This window comes from Somniosus microcephalus, chromosome 10 (assembly GCF_052327205.1).
Source record: "Somniosus microcephalus isolate GS21.2 chromosome 10, FLI_Smic_1.0, whole genome shotgun sequence".
Classification (NCBI taxonomy): domain Eukaryota; kingdom Metazoa; phylum Chordata; class Chondrichthyes; order Squaliformes; family Somniosidae; genus Somniosus; species Somniosus microcephalus.
This window is the reverse complement of record NC_140996.1, coordinates 118117019-118134779: the sequence shown is the minus strand read 5'-3', so window position 1 is coordinate 118134779 and position 17761 is coordinate 118117019. Positions and strand designations below refer to the sequence as shown.

At 50.1% G+C, this 17761-nt stretch overlaps 2 protein-coding genes across 2 annotated transcripts in view; one reads left to right on the top strand and one right to left on the bottom strand.

The window, feature by feature from the left end:
- Positions 1 to 17761, bottom strand: part of maml2 (mastermind like transcriptional coactivator 2) — a 517584-nt gene that overhangs the window by 343403 nt on the left and 156420 nt on the right. The window lies entirely within an intron of this gene.
- LOC147111652 (uncharacterized) lies at positions 14591 to 15877 on the top strand. Its single transcript, XM_085998742.1, has 2 exons — positions 14591 to 14886; positions 15046 to 15877. The coding sequence occupies exons 1-2, from the start codon at positions 14604 to 14606 to the stop codon at positions 15840 to 15842; spliced, it is 1080 nt and encodes a 359-aa protein (XP_085854868.1). The 5' UTR covers positions 14591 to 14603; the 3' UTR covers positions 15843 to 15877.

Here is a 17761-nt window from a genome sequence, read left to right as displayed (position 1 = left end):
CGTATCTGCCCATTCCCCCAACCTGTCCAAATCGCACTGTAGCCTCCTGACATCCTCATCAGAGCCCACCCCTCCTCCTAGTTTAGTGTCGTCAGCGAATTTGGAAATATTGCATCCAATTCCCTGATCCAGATCATTTATATATATTGTGAACAGCTGGGGTCCCAGGACAGACCCTTGCGGCACCCCGCTGGTCACTGCCTGCCACTCCGAAAACGAGCCGTTTATTCCAACTCTCTGTTTTCTATCCGCCAGCCAGTTCTCTATCCACGTTAATACTTTGCCCCCAATCCCATGAGCCTTAATTTTGCATGATAATCTTTTGTGTGGAACCTTATCGAAGGCTTTCTGGAAGTCAAGGTACACCACATCCACTGGCTCTCCCCCATCTATTTTACCAGTTACTTCCTCAAAAAATTCCAGCAGATTAGTCAAACACGATTTACCCTTTGTAAATCCATGTTGACTCTGTCCGATCCTTTCCCCATTTGTCAAGTGCTCCGCTATTTTATCCTTAATAATGGACTCTAGCATTTTGCCCACAACCGATGTAAGGCTTACTGGTCTATAATTCCCTGCTTTCTCTCTACCCCCCTTTTTAAATATTGGGGTAACATTAGCTACCCTCCAATCCACGGGTACTGTTCCCGAGTCAATGGAGTTCCGGAAGATGATCCTTAGAGCATCTGCTATCTCCAGGGCCACCTCCTTAAGTACCCTAGGATGTAGTTTATCAGGCCCCGGGGATTTGTCGGCCTTCAGTCCCCTCAACTTACCCAACACCATATCCCTAGAGATACTAATTTCTGTCAGCTCCTCCCTCTCATTAGTCCCTATGTTTGCCGATATTCCTGGGAGGTTATTTGTGTCCTCCTTTGTGAATACAGAACCAAAGTATGAGTTTAATTGGTCTGCCATTTCCTTATTCTCCATTATATATTCTCCCGAATCGGACTGCAAGGGACCGACTTGGGATTTTACCAGTCTTTTCCTCCTGATATACCGATAAAAGCTTTTGCAGTCTGTCTTTATGTTTGCTGCAAGTTTACTTTCGTATTCTATTTTCCCCTTCCTGATTAATCCCTTTGTCCTCTTTTGCTGTATCTTGTACTGCCCCCAATCTTCCGGTCTGGTGCTTTTTTTTGCCAGTTGATATGCCCTTTTTTTTGATTTTATGCTGTCCCTAATTTCCCTCGTTATCCACGGTTGAGTCACCTTTTTAGGTTTATTTTTATGCCAAACCGGTATAAACATGTTCTGGAATTCTTCCATTCTATCTTTGAATGCTTGCCATTGTCTCTCCACTGTCAATCCCCCCAGAAACACCACCCAATCAATCTTACCCAATTCCCGTCTCATACCCTCGTAATTCCCTTTATTTAAGTTCTGGACCTTAGTCTCTGATTCAATTTCCTCACTCTCCATCTCGACTGAGAGCTCGATCATATTATGATCGCTCTGACCCAAGGGGCCTCGTACAAGAAGATTGCTGATAAGTCCCTTCTCATTGCACAATACCCAGTCTAAAATGGCCTGATCTCGAGTCGGCTCCTCGACATATTGGTCCAGATAACCGTCCCGAAAACATTCCAGGAATTCCTCCTCCTCAGAATTTTTACTAATTTGGGTAGTCCAATCAATATGTAAATTAAAGTCACCCATGATGACAGCTGTGCTCTTATCGCACGCTTCTCTAATTTCCCTTTTTATGCCTTCCCTCACCTCCATATTACTATTTAAGACGCTCCTTAAAACCTACTTCTTTGACCAAACATTTGGTCACCTGTCCTGATATCTCCTTAAATTTTGTGTGATATTCGCTACTGTGAAGAGCCATAGGACGTTTTACTATGTTAAAGGCACTATGTAAATGCAAGTTGTTGTAATTTTATTTTATATAATTAGTGCAAATTAATTTATGCTGTTTTCTCACATCTCCCAGCAACCTGTTACATTGGTATCTCTTAGGTGACACCTAATGAAAATAAAATGGGCTACTTGGTCCAATTATCCCATGCCCTCTAACACTGCTACTCCTTCTCTTAGCCAGCTACTTCACTGCTATTGAGCTTTATTTTAGCTGAATGCTTAGCTCTGTAATCCCAGAGATTAAATATTGTTAACATATTCACTCGCTCCTACAAACAGCTCCTTGACTTTCTCCTGGGTGACGCCCAAACACAACGTAAGCACTACATCATGAAACCTTTGAAGCAAAGGGCTGTTCAGGTTCAGGGTGACTATCTGAGGACTGTACTGGTGTTTATCTTCAATAAACTGAAGTGCTCAGCTTTTTCCTTTTAATATCAACACTCTCAGCAAGGATTTTTATTAATGACAGTAGCTTAAGAAAAATAAGACACCCCCATATAAATTTTGCCCATCTCCTAAAGGCATTGACTTTTGCGGGCACAGTTACAGAGTATGATACATGGGCAGAGACATTCTTTATATACGAGGCTTAATATAAGTACGAGCAAGCTATGCAAGCATGGAGGGCATCACAGACAAGACCTGGTCTTGTCCTCACACATGCCCTTTCCAGCAGGGGCACTGAACAGTGATCAGATGAAGAAGGCCCTGATCTTATCCTTCCAGAATTTAACATCCACTGGAATAGGCAGGACATCAGTTTAACTTTTCATCTGAAGTATGGCATCGCTGGCAAAACACCACTCCCGCTATTCAAACAACTTACATTTATAAACTGCTTTTAAATGTAGAAAAATGTCTCTAGGCACTCTTTCTGTACAAATAACACCAACAACTTGCATTTATATCACACTTTAATGTAGAAATAAATCCTAAGTAACTTCACAGAGGCCTAATCAGACAAAATAGACACTGAGACAAGAGAGATATTCGGAGGGGTGACCAAAACCTTGTCCAAAGAGGTTGGTTTTAAAGAGAGCCTTAAAGGAGGAAGGGGAGGTGGAGAGGCAGAGGGGTTCAAGGAGGGAATTCCATAGGGTGAAGCCTAGATAGTTGAAGGACAGAGGTGATGGGTGAGCAGGACTTGGTGTGGAATAAGATATGGGCAGCAGAGATTTGGATGAGCTGAAGTTTATGGAGGATGCAGGGTGGGAGAGCATTGGAAGTAGAGCATGGAGGCGACAAAGGCATGGATGAGGGTTTCAGCACCAGCTTGGCTAAGCCAGAGCCGGAGGCGGGCGATGTTATGGAGGTGGCAGTCTTTGTGATGAAGAGGATATGGGGTTGGAAGCTCAGCTCAGGGTCAATAGGACACCGAGGTTATAAAGTCTGGTTCCGTCTAAAGCAACATGGAATCAGTATGGAGTTTGTGGCACAGGCCGAGGACAATGGCTTTGGCGTTCCAATGCTTAACTAAAGGAAACTGCAGTCATCAAAGTCTGAATATTAGACAAGCAGCCTGATACAGGTGCAGTGGAAGGGTCGAGAGATGTTGTGGAGAGGTACAGCTGGGCGTCATATGGCCTAGATTGTGTCACTGTTATTCTGGATTATGAACTCAATGAGACCCACTAGTGTGGGTATCAATACATCAGCTTTCTGACTCAATGGTAAGGTATGCCAACTGAGCCAAGCTGACAGACAAATAAACAGTTATCAGAAGTGGCTAATCTTTCCCTTTCCTAACCCAGGAGCATTGTTGCTGTGGCTGAGATCAGATTGGGAATCAGACCTTGGACCTTCCTGGTCTGACTGACTCATTAGTGCACCAAGTGGTCTATTAACCTAATGAGCTATTGGGAGAAAATAAACAATTTTCTTCTTTAAAAACTTGAAATGTAAAATATCAGGTTTGCAATTACAATAAAACTCGCAAAAACAGTAAGTGGAATTCCTGACACCATTCCTCACTATGTTTTCCATTGGACTGTGCACTGCATTCTGAACTCCTACAAATAGTATTCAGATTCATCCATTTAAATTTCTAAGAACATTTGTTCATTAATGTGGGGCAATTCTATTAATTTTCATATGAATTAGATTGTACACATACTGGGTCTAAAATTCCATGGGTATTCACTGATCTATACTGGCTCCCTATCCTCCAACGAATTGTATTTAAACTCATACGCCTATCATTCCATGGTCACAGACCACCATCCCTCTGCAACCTCTTCCAACCTCATGTTACTCCTTACATCCTTCAGGATACACCATCAACTCTGGTCTTGTGTGTATTCCCCCATCCCTTCGACCGCCTCTCCCACCCGTTCCCCTCACGGTTGATGACAGAGCTATCAGCTGCTTTGGCCCTCCTACTCTCTGGAATTCCCTCCCTAAATCCTTTCACCTCTCTACTTCTTTCTCCTTGAAAAGCCTTCTTAGCATCTATCTTTTTGACCAAGCTTTCAATTACTTCTGCTAACTCTCCCAGCATGACTTGGTAGCCATTTTTTTGTATCCCTTTATAAAGAGCCTTCGGATACTTTTCTATGTTGAAAGCACTGTATAAATGCAAGTTGTTCCTGCTGGATTACAATACATTTGCAGATTGCGTTTTCCACATTCCATAGTACAGTCTGTTCATAGTACATCACCCAACCTTACATTGTACTTGTTCAGTATCCTCTTGTACTTTATTTCCAGGTCTGCATCAACCTACTTTTGAAGTTGCAGCGCTAAATTACATAGATTGTCCCGAATGAGTGATGGCATGGTGAACAGGTTTTGTTGTCCCCAGTCTTCCTCAAATATAGACGAGTATGATGGGCTGTCCAGGTGGTTATCTTCAGTCTTACTGCGGGTCTCTCGCTCTCTCTGTGCTGCTTGAAGCTACGTCCAAGCTTCCTGTATTTTTGGGGCTGTTCTCAGGGCTCTCTCCCTTTCTGGGTCTCTCAGAGTTCTTTTAATTCTTGGCTGTTCTCCAGGGGCTTTCCCTCTCTTTGCTTAGGCTCTCTCTCAAGTGCTCTTACACTGTACTGGGCTTCTCTATGGCTCAGGCATTCCCACAATCAGCGATCTCCACCATACAATTCCTTGCTGTGTCCCTGTCCTGTTGTGTTTCTCTCCCTCTGCTACTTTCATGCACTCATCGTCCCTCACTTATACCCTTGACCTCCAAGTTCTCATTTGGATGTCCTAGTATCTCTCCCCGTCACTGCTCCTGCTTTTTACAGGTTTCTTTTCCCCATGCACCCTTCCTTTTCACACTGCTCTCCCCATAGTCTTCCTGTGTTCTGCTTGTCCTCAGGCTTCCTGCACATCATATTCTCACTGGCTCCAGCCCCAAATCTGCTGATTTACACAAGTCGGTTTCTTTTCGCTAGCCTTCTCCATGCTCTCCTTCCACACATAGTTATTTGTGCTCCTCGGACACGCGTCAGCCGGTTTCACTGTACCTAACTGGTCTATGAACCAATCTTTCTCTCACAGGTCTTTTTAATTAAAAATAAAGACTGAGTCGTACTGGTTGTGTTGCCTTCCGAGCACCCTACACTCCCCTCCCACTGGCGATGCTTTCTTCCTACCACTACAAAGTGACTTGTGACACTCTATAACACCACCCTCTTTCCTATTTCTGTGGTGTTTTACAAAAATATCTCCTGATTAAAGGCACTCTTGAGTTTTACATTTCCAAAGGATTGGTGTATAAATTATTGTTTTCATATGCATAATAAGAGGACATTAGGGCAAGAAGGTCAATGTTCCAGCTATACCTGTATCTGTACACACATGTACAAATGTTGATCATATGTATCTAAATGTCATTTTTTTTTTTTTTACAGGGTACATTTCAGATGCAGGAATAAAGAAATATTCTTGTAAACTTCCCCCAAAACTGTAGGTGACTGAAAATCACTTGCTGTGCTGCTGTTTATAGCAACAATAGTTAATGTTTTGTAATTACTTGTACAAGGGGTCTTAAATCAGAATACAATACATTATTAACAAAGGGGCACAGCCTTTATTCACTGTAGATTCTAAGCCATATCCCAGGCAGGCCAGCAACAAGTAGCACTTTCTCCCAAAAGACTATTCATATGCATGAAAGCACCTCAGCAACTGGTGAAGCATTTAGTATTTAATGAATTGTTTGTGAACAGTACATCGAGGCTCGCATTGATGAGCGCTGCATTGGCCTAATTAACATTATCCCTTATCCTGTTAACTGGAAAAATAACAGCTCCTTCTAGTCCCATCACAGTACAGTTATCTCCCTCCACATCGTTTCATTTACCCCAATCTCTACTGGCTCATGCCCCAAGCCATGCTGCATTTCAACCCCCAGCAACCACTCATATCCTAATTTGATGCTTTGCGCTCTCTATCATACACCTCCATTTCCCTGTTACTTCTTGCTGCTTGACTGTGCAACACCTACCTAAAACCATTGATACCATGAAGTGTCTCATTATTTTTGATATATGTACAAAGAAATATGTATATATTTATGCCGGGGGGGGGGCGGGAGGGAGCAGTTTATCAGTCGGGAAATCCGGTAGAACGGGTTTCCCTCAGCAGGACCTGATTGCCATTATTGGAATCCGTTACCCGGCCCAGGAAATCCAGCTGACCAGTGTTAAAGCTAGAACAGAGGAAAAATCTTAGGTACGCAGCCTCATTAAAATATTTAAATGAGGATCCACCTTCTGAAAGAAGGCTGGTCGCCCGCCCCCGTTCCAGCCTCCATTAAAACCGAAGTTGCCAGGTTTGAAATTTTTTACTCGTTAACTTCCCACCCAACCCAAACCCACCCGTTTTTGGGGTTAAAATTAACCCCAGTGAGTCTATGTGATGGATCACACATAACATTGTTATAATCCATAACATTGTTACACATCGCAGCACTTGTTACTCTTAAGTTCCCTTTCTTCTGAACTACAGTCTGCCTTGTTTTCACATTATGCAGAGCATCAAAAGAGAATAAATAGAAGGTCCACAAGTGCTTCCATATAAATAGTGGCAGCCTTTACATATAAAATTTCTGGGTGAGTCTCATTTAAGAGGGAGATTTCATTTAGCAATTCTTTATTTGGATACAGTCAAGAGATTAGATTTGGTTAACTGTACTTGCCTATTTTACTCAAGAATTTCCAGTGGTTTTTGTGAGCTGTTTTCATCTTTTCTGTATTGTGCATGGAAAGGGTTAAAGCTGCAGGATCCCACTTTCCACTTCTCCTCTACCCACAGGAAGTACAGTACTCGTTGCCGGTTTAAATTTCTATAAGTAACTCGCCCTTTACCTCTGACATAGCATCTGATGGACCGAGACAGAAAAATCACCAGTATCTGGAGGAGTATCAGAAGTTTCAATAAATGTACAAGAAATTAATTTTAAAGCCCAAATGATCTAAGCCAATTTTAAACAAAGAATTCTGCTGGATGTGAGTCAACATGAAAATCAATTGATCCTTGTAACTTTAAGCCTTATAGCTGTTTAGCTCCAAGCTACCTGTAAGAACATGGATGGATTCACTTGTTTTAATCTCTTTGGGCTCAGCAGCTTCCGAATGTGCCGTCTCCTGTGTCTGCTCTAAGTTCTGGTGCTGCCACTCCCTCAAATGTACTCCATGGAGCCTCCAGAAGCTGCCTCACAGCTGTTGGTGTACTGCAAGGCTTAACAAAGTGTTTCCAATCTCCCATTCCCTTGTGTTTTTCCCATTTCCTCTCAGTTTCCGCCAGTACTTTGCCACTCAATCACTTCTGCTTAACTAGCCTGAGTATCCTAAACAGCAACTCTTTGGGTGCATTAAAACCAGATTGCTGTACTCAGGGGAAACATTTGCATGTAAATCTTCTCAAAGACACAATTTTGACTTAGGCTTCACTTAACTGTTAATCCCACAGCTGTCAAATTTACTACAAACAACTGTCCAGTACTGAGGTTCACGCTCTTGACCTTGCGTACAGAAAGCAAAAAATTGTATGAACCAAAACAGAATTAAATGACAAGACATCCAAAAAACCTTTCAAAACCAGAATGTACAGTGTGAAAGAAATCATAGAAACTGGAATCAGATAGAAACTGTACATGGGTGCAGTTAAATCGAAACAGAGTTTGCAACAGAAGGAACCCTACACACGCCCTGCACAAGATTCTTATTCAGATGCCCGCTATATTAATCCCAACAAAATCACGAAGAATGGAAATACAAAGCCCAAAATTCACAAAAAAGGAGCACTTAACAAGAAAGATGGAAGGCTACAGACAATGATGATCACTCCGATCTGAACTAATCAAACCTTACTCTGTTAATTACTCCAACATTCCCACTTCTCACATGTCTGCATTACATTCTCTGGCTGTTTTGCGGTTTTGTTAGCCTTACATTTCCTGGTATCGCCCTTAACTTTAATTCTATATGGTTCAAGGAAAACGTAACACAAATGTTTTTTTATACTGTCATAAAAGTTGCACACTATTTAATTTTTTTAAAATTTAAATCACAATAATGTCAATTTGTTGGGACTACCAAGAAGCTTGCGTGCAATTTAAAACATGGCAAACACTGAAAGAATAAAGTGGGCCTTCAGACTGTTAACTACGCACAGAAACCTACACAGTCAGGTTCCATTGAACTACAGCCGGTCTGGGAAAAACCTCTTAAGGTATGACATTCCATGGTTGTCACAATCCATGATCGGTTGCCCAGGGAGGCACTTTCCTTGCCCAGTATGATGAAAGTGTAAAGAGCACTACATTAATTCTCTGTCTGTGCTTTCTGGAACAGCAACCTGCACAGCAGCTGAAGACTAAAAGTATCTGAATGATAACTATCATGCAACGCTGTTCTGTGAAGAAAAAGTTCTTCCTTTTCTTGGAGAATATGTGAGCTGGCACCCTTGCCTTCTACTTGCCTACAACTTCATCCCCAAGCTGGTCACTCCACCAGGTAACTCACCTCCTGTTAGTGATGTATCTGTACACATTTAGTCCTCTGGAATGGCACATCAACTGACAGCCCCTTGAGGTCTGGCGGGAATGCATTGCCTTTCCAGTCCTTGATGTTCTCACTGCTGGCCCCAGCTGTAGTTTGCTCTGAGGCAGACTCTGTGCTACAGATTGCAAGAGGGGTTTCCAAGTCTCAACAGATGAGGAATTCCCACTCTCCCTTGTTGATGATCTTCTCACTGCCCGTGCATGTTGCAGCCTCACTCAAGAGAAGACTCTGTTGAAGATCTAGCATGGAACAGGCACAACAGGCCGAATGGCCTCCTTTGATTCTGTAATTTCTATGATTTCATGAAATATTATTTTTACAGTATATACTTAATCAGTGTAAAATGTACTCCAAGCAAAGTCAAGTTATTCTGAATCTGGTACAGGATGGCTATATCTTCAACGTCACATTAAACTGTCCACTAATCTTTCCAATCTATTTAAGGCCATCAGACAACATCCTAGGCCCGATTTTAACCCTGCCTGCCTGGCAGGATTAGGATGGTTAAAATGGCAGTTGGGCACTTCTCACTGCGTTTGCCCCCGCTGCCATTTCAAACGGCAGGTTTTCAGCAGTGTTGGGGCCGCTTGACACGGGCAGGCAGAAGCCTAATTTATATTTAAACTAGCTGGAGTACCCGGCGTTGCTGAGGGAACTGAAGAACCCTCTGCCATGTTTATAAAACTGTTGGGATTGAAGAACTCTTGCTAAGCACCCAGGAGGTGGTTGTTTAACTTGTTTTTTTGTTAATGGGGATCGCCAGTAGCCATATACTCCAGGTTTTACAGTTTTCCTTCTATGTGAATTTGGAGGTAGCAAGCAGAATTATAATTTTGCAATGTTATCATTGACATTAATGAGAGAGAGGGGGGAAGGAGAGAGAGAGAGAGAGGAGGGGAAGGAGAGAGAGAGAGAGGAAGGAGAGAGAGAGAGAGAGAGAGAGGGGGGAAGGAGAGAGAGAGAGAGAGAGAGAGAGAGAGAGAGAGGGAAGGAGAGAGAGAGAGAGAGAGAAAGAGAGGGGAAGGAGAGAGAGAGAGAGAGAGGGGGGAAGGAGTGAGAGAGGGGGAAGGAGAGAGAGAGAGAGGGGGGAAGGAGAGAGAGAGAGAGAGAGAGAGGGGGGAGGAGCGAGAGAGAGAGAGAGAGAGAGAGGGAAGGGGAGAGAGAGAGAGAGAGAGAGAGAGAGGGAAGGGGAGGGAGAGAGAGGGAAAGAGAGAGAGGGAAGGAGAGAGAGGGGGAAGGAGAGAGAGAGAGGGAAGGAGAGAGAGACGGGAAAGAGTTACAGAGACAGAGAGAACCGCGCGGCCCGAGAGCCAGCGAGCGGGGGAGCGACGGCGGCGGGCCGGAACGGGAGCTGAGGTGAGTCGGGCCGGGCCTGAGGCGCTAGGCCACGCACGGGGGCTCCGGGTCACCGCGGCCGGGCTCTGAGTCCAACCCCTTCCCCGGGGTGTCTTCCTCTCTTTATCTCCTTCCCTCACTCTCTCCTTCTCTCTCTCTCTCTCTCTCTCTCTCCTTCCCCCTTTCTCTCTCTTTCCCCCTCTCTCTCTCTCCTTCATTCTCTCTCTCTCCTTCCCTCTCTTTTCCCGGTCCCGCACTCACGGCAGGCCGCAGGCTTAGGCCCCACCCGCACACGCCATGAAACGCCCCCCGTGACACATCATACCACGGTTCCCCCGTAGGATTGGTCAACCATCACGTCACTCAACACTAATGCGGCCCGTCGATTGGTCCATCCACTCGTCAGTCACGCCGAAGAAGCTTTGTTAAAATAAGCGGATTTTGTCCGTTTTTTGTAAACTGTCCGAACAATTTTTGTATGACCAAAAAATAAACACGCCTATGACACTCCCCTAATCATAAGCTTTCTTTTGATATAACATATGTGTTGGTACGCTCTATTACTTTTGAGTTTACCGCGCGCACATACACAGGCAGACAGACTCATTTATATATATATCTAGCTGGAGTGCCCGGCGGTGCCGAGGGTTTTTTGAGGGCATGTTGAAAAAAGTACAAATAATTTTTATATATATATAAATGAGTTTGTCTGTCTGTGTGGGAAGGAGAGCGAGAGGGAGAGAGAGAGAGACTGAGACTGGGGGGGGGGGGGGAAAGAGAGGCCCGGGGATCGAGAGAGAGACTGGGGGGAGAAGAGAGAGACGGGGGGGGGGGGAAAGAGAGAGTCGGGGGGGGGGAGAGAGAGACGGGGGGGGGGAGAGAGAGACTGGGGGGGAAGAGAGAGAAAGAGAGAGAGACTGGGGGGGGAGAGAGAGAGAGAGAGAGAGAGAGAGAGAGAGAGAGAGAGAGAGACGGGGGAGTGAGAGAGACGGGTGAGTGAGAGCGAGACTGGGGGGAAGAGAGACTGGGGGGGGAGAGAGAGAGAGACTGGGGGAGAGAGAGAGAGAGAGAGACTGGGGAGAGAGAGAGAGAGAGAGACTGGGGGGGAGAGAGAGAGGGAGAGACTGGGGGGGAGAAAGAGAGAGAGAGAGACTGGGGGGGAGAGAGAGAGAGAGAGAGACTGGGGGGAGAGAGAGAGAGAGAGAGAGAGAGTGCGAGAGAGACTGGGGGGGAGAGAGAGACTGGGGGGGGAGAGAGAGACTAGGGAGGGAGAGAGAGAGAGACTGGGGGGGAGAGAGAGAGAGAGAGCGCGAGAGAGACTGGGGGGAGAGAGAGAGAGAGAGACTGGGGGGGAGAGAGAGACTAGGGAGGGAGAGAGAGAGAGACTGGGGGGGGAGAGAGAGAGAGCGAGACTGGGGGGAGAAGAGAGAGACGGGGGGGGGGGAGAGAGAGAGAGAGAGAGAGACTGCTGGATTTAGTTCGGGATTAGCCTGGAGAGAGAGGGGGGGAAGGAGCGCCTGAGGCCTGGCCCGATGGACCCCTGCGAAGGAAGGAAGGCGGCGAGCTCTCCCTCCCTGTCCTACCCCCTCACTCTTTCCCTCCCTCACCCTCTCTCTCCCTCCCCGTCTCTCCCTGCTTTACTCTCTCCCTCCCTCCCCTCTGCCTCTCTCCCCCTCTCCTCACCCTCCCTCCGCCTCTCCTCACCCTCCCTCCCTCCCCTCCTCTCCTCTCCCTCCCTCCCCTCCTCTCCTCTCCCTCCCTCCCAGCCGAGACGCGGTGACCTGAAGCCCCCGATCACAATGCTAGATCGGCGATTTTCTGCCACTCACCTCAACGGCCCGCAGAGCCCGAGCCCAGGAAACGACAATTCCCAGACTCCTGTGCGTCTTCCTTCCGCGTAGCGCCTGAGGCCCGGCCCGACTCACCTTAGCTCAGGTCCTGCTCCGGGCTGCCGCCGACGTTCACGCGCTCGCTGTCTCCCGCCCCACCAGCCTTTACCAAGATGGCGGCGATGTCGGGCCGCTGGTTTGGAATCGGGCCCAGCGGGACGGGCGGTGCCTAGCTCGGGCGTGGCTGGCGAGGAGAGGCCGAGGCTTCGAGGCCTGAGGCCTGCAGGCAGCTTATCCACCGTGGATGCAAACAACCCGCGAGCGGAGAGGCCGGGTTGACAGGAGGGGAGAAAGCGGAGAGAAGGAGGAGGGTGAGGGTGGGACTGGGGCCCATGGTCGGACAGAGGCAGAGTTGCTCCATCACAAACAACAATGGCCGCCGCTTGCTTTTCAGTTTGAAGGATTAGGCCCCGCCCACACACGCCATGAAACGCCCCCATGACGCAGCGCGCTCCCCCCGTAGGATTGGTCAACCTTCATGTCACTCAATGCTAATGAGCGGATTTCCCCCGTATGATTGGCCAACCGCTAATGAGCGGAATTTTGAACATTTTTTGTCTACTGTCCGAACACTTTTTGTCTGACCAAAAAGTAAATACACCTAGGACACCCTCCTAATCATAACCTTTCTTTTGATATAACATATGTGTAGGTACGCTCTATAACTTTTGAGTGATGCCCGGACAGACAGGCAGACAGACAGCACTATCTTTTTATATATATATATATATATATAATAAAACTAGCTGAAGTGCCCGGCGGTGCCGAGGGTCTTTTGAGGGCATGTTGTTGTTGGAAGAGAGAGAGCGAGCGACTGGGGGGGGGGAAAGAGAGAGAGCGACTGGGGAGAAGAGGGGGGAAGGGGAGGGGGGGAGAAGAGGGGGGAAGGGGAGGGGGGGAGAAGAGGGGGAAGGGGAGGGGGGGAGAAGAGGGGGAAGGGGAGGGGGGGAGAAGAGGGGGGGAGGGGAGGGGGGGAGAAGAGGGGGGGAGAAGAGGGGGGAAGGGGAGGGGGGAGAAGGGGAGGGGGGGGAAGAGGAGGGGGGGGAAGAGGGGGGAAGGGGAAGAGAAGATAGGGGGGAAGGGGAGGGGGGAAGGGGAGGGGAGGGGGGAGGGGAGGGGGGAGGGGATTCCCAGAGCCCCGCCCCCCGATGTCCCAAGCCCCGCCCTCCCAAGGCCCAATCTCCCGCGCCCCGCTCTCCGATCTCCCGAGGCCCGATCTCCCGAGCCCCCCCCCCCCCCGATCTCCCGAGGCTCGCCACCACCCCCCCCTGATCTCCGGAGGCCCGATTTCCCGAGCCCCGCCCCCCCGCTTCAAGAGCAGAGAGAGAGACGCCGCCGCGCAACCTACCGCGAGGCCCGGACGGACTCAAGTCGCGCGCGCTGACTCCTGCCCCACCTGCCTTTACTAACATGGCGGCGGTGGCGACGCTCGGCTCAGGCCCGCCCCCTCCAGCCTTCACAAAGATGGCGGTGATCGCGAGCCGCTTGTTCAGCGCGACGGGAGGTGCCTAGCTCGGGCGTGGCTGGGCAACAGAGGCCCAGGCTTACAGGCCTGGAAAAACGGTTAAAGGTAGGAAAATTCTAGATGTTACAGAAAAGATTTACAAATTAATTAACTTTTTTTAAAAACAATTTGGCCTAGAAATTCAGTCTGGACACTTTTGGGGCGCTAAAGTCGGGCGTTCGCTAAAGTTAGCGCCCGCCGGAAAGTGTAGGCCACTTCGCCGAAATTCAGTAGATTTGGCCAAGAGTTTGGGCGAGCGCTGAAACTGGCGTTGCAATGCTATCTTCAGGCGCTAAGCCGGAGATGCGGCCTGATAACGCCGAGGCCGGGCGCAGCGCAGGTGCGGGCATGTTTTGATTGACAGCAGACACCCTGACGCCGGCCAGCTCTTAAAGGGGGAAGGGTCGACTTTGACTGCTGCCACGCCCTGCATAGTGGAGCCCTGCAGCTAGGCCTCAACACTGCTGGTGGGCCAAAATAGCGCCTGAAGCCATGGAGAGGGCCCGTGAACGAGCGCAGCGCTTCTCAGAGCATGCTCTGAGGGTGCTGGTTGATGGTGTGGAAAACAAAAGAGAGATCTTGTGCCCGGACAGTGGCAAGAAGGCTCCCAGGAGGCAGTACAAGAAAGCCTGGAAGAAAATCGCCCGCAGGGTGTCATCCACCTGCGATGTCCCCAGGAGTGCGGACCAATGCCGGAAGAAGTACAACGACCTCACTCGGTTGGTGAAGGTGAGTACCCTTTCCAGTGTCCTCCTCATCCTTGCATGTGCACCTCACATTATGGGCAAAGGGACCTCAAAGGCCTAATGGGCAGCCCTCCTCCCGCAGCTATGGCACTGGCATGATCATCAATAGCACTTTCTGCACTTAACACAGTGGCCAAGCTATTCGACCATGGGAGGCAGTGCACACAGCAACAGGGTACCACACTGGCCAAGCTATTCCACCATGGGAGGCAGTGCACACAGCAACAGAGCACCACACTGGCCAAGCTATTCCACCATGGGAGGCAGTGCACACAGCAACAGGGCACCACACTGGCCAAGCTATTCCACCATGGGAGGCAGTGCACACAGCAACAGGGCACCACACTGTACTTACAGGCCGTCCTTTCTCTTGCAGGCCAAGCTGGCGCGGAATTTGAGGAGCCAGTCTGTCACCGGTGGAGGCCGTCCCGAGTACCAGGCGCTCAGTGAGCTGGAGGAGAGCGTGGCTCGGCTCATGCGTGGCCGGGTGACTGGCCCTGTTGCCATCGGAGATGCGGACCCTGTACTGGGACCCACTGGTAAGGACATGACCGGTTGGACCTCTCTCGTTGCCCTTGCGCTTCAGATCTACATCCTTCCCCACTGTCCGACAAATGCGCATAATGCCACCACTCAGGCCTCCCTCGCTGACGCCCTGTCCTCACTCTAAAGCTACTCTTATGCCTTCCTGCTTTCAGCTGGTGAGGAGGAGGTGGTCCCTCAAGCTCAGAGTGCCAGGCCCTTGGAGGAGGAGGACGACGAGGACCAGGAGGAAGGCGGCACATCGGGGGAACCCTCATCCGCGCCAGGGGATGGCAATGGAGGGGAGACGTCTGGCCTGCAGGAGAGCCAGGGGGAAGTGTTGCAGGGGAGGGCAGTTCCTGGGCCCAGTGGTGTTGATGCACGCGGGAAGGGTCGGGCAGCACGGCGGCCTTCTCCCCAGAGGGAGAGTCCGCCCTCCAGTCCGGAGACGGTCCTCGCCCAGGAGGTGCGCCTCCTCGATGAGATGTCGGCGGCGTCGGAGCGGCGCCACCAGGAGTTCATGGGGGTTGTGCAACAGATGCCTCAGGCCATTGAGTCCCTGGCTCATAGTGTGGTCGCTTTCGGCGAATCACAGGCCAGGGGGGGTCCAACAACTCGCGGCAGCGCACGACAGGGGTGTCCAGCAACTCGCGGCAGCGCAGGACGCGAGTCGCGAGTACATGAGTGGTGCCGTCCAGACACTGGCAGAGCTGATGCGGGCACATACCAGGGCAGTTCGGGCACTCACTTCTGCCACACTCGCTGTGGCGCGGAAGCATCGCCAGGGCACCCGCCGCCCTGCTGCAGCACAGCGGTCTGGCCTCCACCAGCTTGCTGCGCTTGCTGCACTGCCAGCCCGGCCGAGTGCCAGTGTCTCTGGCGAACAGCGCGCGCCTGCCATCAGCCAGCTTGCCCCCATTGGTGCAGCCGACACTGCCACTCCCCCAGCCAAGGTGCGACGAGCTGCTGCTGAGACTGATGCTGGCCAGCCACAGCTGCAGCAGTCACCAGCCGGCCCCTCCAGGGCCGGGCCTCGTCTAGGCCGACCCCCAAGGGCATCTGCCGACACGCATTGTCGCCCTCATGAGCCTTCCCCCAGCCTTGCCACAGCCACAGGGCCCAGGTTGAGGCGGAGCAGCAGGTCGGGCAGGGGCCGGAGAAGCCTAAGGACTCGCCCTCTCGGCACACCCAGTAGAGTGTGGTGATAGCGTTTTTTTTTATATGGGGGGGCTTGTGTTCTGGGGGGGGATTATTTTGGTAAGGCCGAAGATCAAGGCATTTTTTGTTTTTATGGGGGTGTTTGTGTTGTGGAGGAGGGGGCTTATTTTTGTAAGGCCGATGATGAAGGCCATTTGGATGGGCAAGTTTTGTTAGTCCTTCCCAGGTTTTGGGAGTGACAGATGTTTTTGACTGTTTTTTGGGGGTCTTGTCTGTTTTTCTGTTTCATGTGGGAAGGGCCCTGAGTTTGTGAAATAAAGCTTTTTATTTATTCAGCATGTCCAGGTGTCATGTTTCAAGTGGTTGTTGCGTTAACCGGCTGAGGGCTTGCGGAGCGGCTGCCTTCAGGTGCGTTCATTGCCACAGGCCATTCCCTGACAGGGGGCCTAGAAGTGTCGTTCAATAAGCCGCCGGCGGACGGCCCTTGGACCTTGTGGCTCCCTCCTGGGCTGGTACTCCTCCTCCTCCTCCTCCTCCTCCTCATGGTCCTCCTGCTCGTCCTCCTGAGGTGGTGGTGCAATGTCAGGTGGCAGTGCCCAAGTCCTGCGGATAGCCAGGTTGTGCAGCATGCAGCACACGACGACGAACTGGGAGACTCTATCCGGCGAATACTGTAGAGATTCGCCGGAACGATCCAGGCAGCGGAACCGTTGCTTGAGGACGCCTATCGTTTGCTCTATGGTGTTCCTTGTGGCTTGATGGCTTTTGTTGTATGCCTCCTCCGCTGGGGTCCTGGGCGCGCGGAGCGGGGTCATGAGCCATGTACGCAAAGGGTAGCCCTTGTCCCCGATAAGCCATCCCCTTGGTGGAGGCTGTGCCTCGAACATGTCAGCCACAGTAGTCTGGCGCAGGATAAATGCATCGTGGCTGCTTCCTGGAAAGCGGGCATTGACAGCTAGGATGCGCTGCCTGTGGTCACACACCAGCTGTACATTGAGGGAATGGTAGCCCTTCCGGTTGCGGTAATCCTCGGCATTGTCGATAGGTGCCCGCATAGCCACATGCGTGCAGTCAATGGCGCCCTGCACCATGGGGAAGCCCGCGATCCTGCCAAATCCGACTGCACGCTGCTCCTGCCTCTGTAGGGTCATGGGGAAGGAGATGAATTGGTGTCTCCTCGCGAAAAGTGCATCGGTGACCTGCCGGATGCAGCGATGCGCGGCGAACTGGGAGATGTTCGCTATGTCCCCAGCAGCGGCTTGGAAGGAGCCGCTTGCATAAAAGTTCAGAGCCACCGTGACCTTCACTTCCACCGAGAGAGACGTCCTGCACATCAGCTGTGGACGCAGATCTCTGTGAAGCAGCTGGCAGATCTCTGCAACCACCTCCCTTCTGAAGCGCAGCCTCTTAACACAATGCGCCGCAGTCATGGTGAGATAGGACACCTGCTGCCGGTATTGCCCGAGTGGGTAAGGCCTACGTTGCCGACGCCTGATGGCCCCTCTGCGTCTAGGCATGGCTGGCCCTCTCTCACAGCGTCTGCGAGCCCTTCGCACATAATGCTGCAACTGAGGGTTGCACCCCCATAATAAAGTTGCAAACAGTGAAATCACAATGATTCAAATGTAAAAGCTCTGGCCAGAAGCCAAAAATACCTCTCCTATGTTGTCCCAAATCAGTAAGCTCTGTCCCTTGGTCTCTGTCCAGAAATCCAAAGCAGTAAAGTCATTGCAG

Excerpts from the sequence above, each read along its gene's own strand:
- LOC147111652 (XM_085998742.1), top strand. The coding sequence starts at position 14,604 with ATGGGAGGCAGTGCACACAGCAACAGGGCACCACACTGGCCAAGCTAT. Across the intron at positions 14,887-15,045 it reads CCCTGTACTGGGACCCACTG|CTGGTGAGGAGGAGGTGGTC; the intron begins GTAAGGACATGA and ends TCCTGCTTTCAG.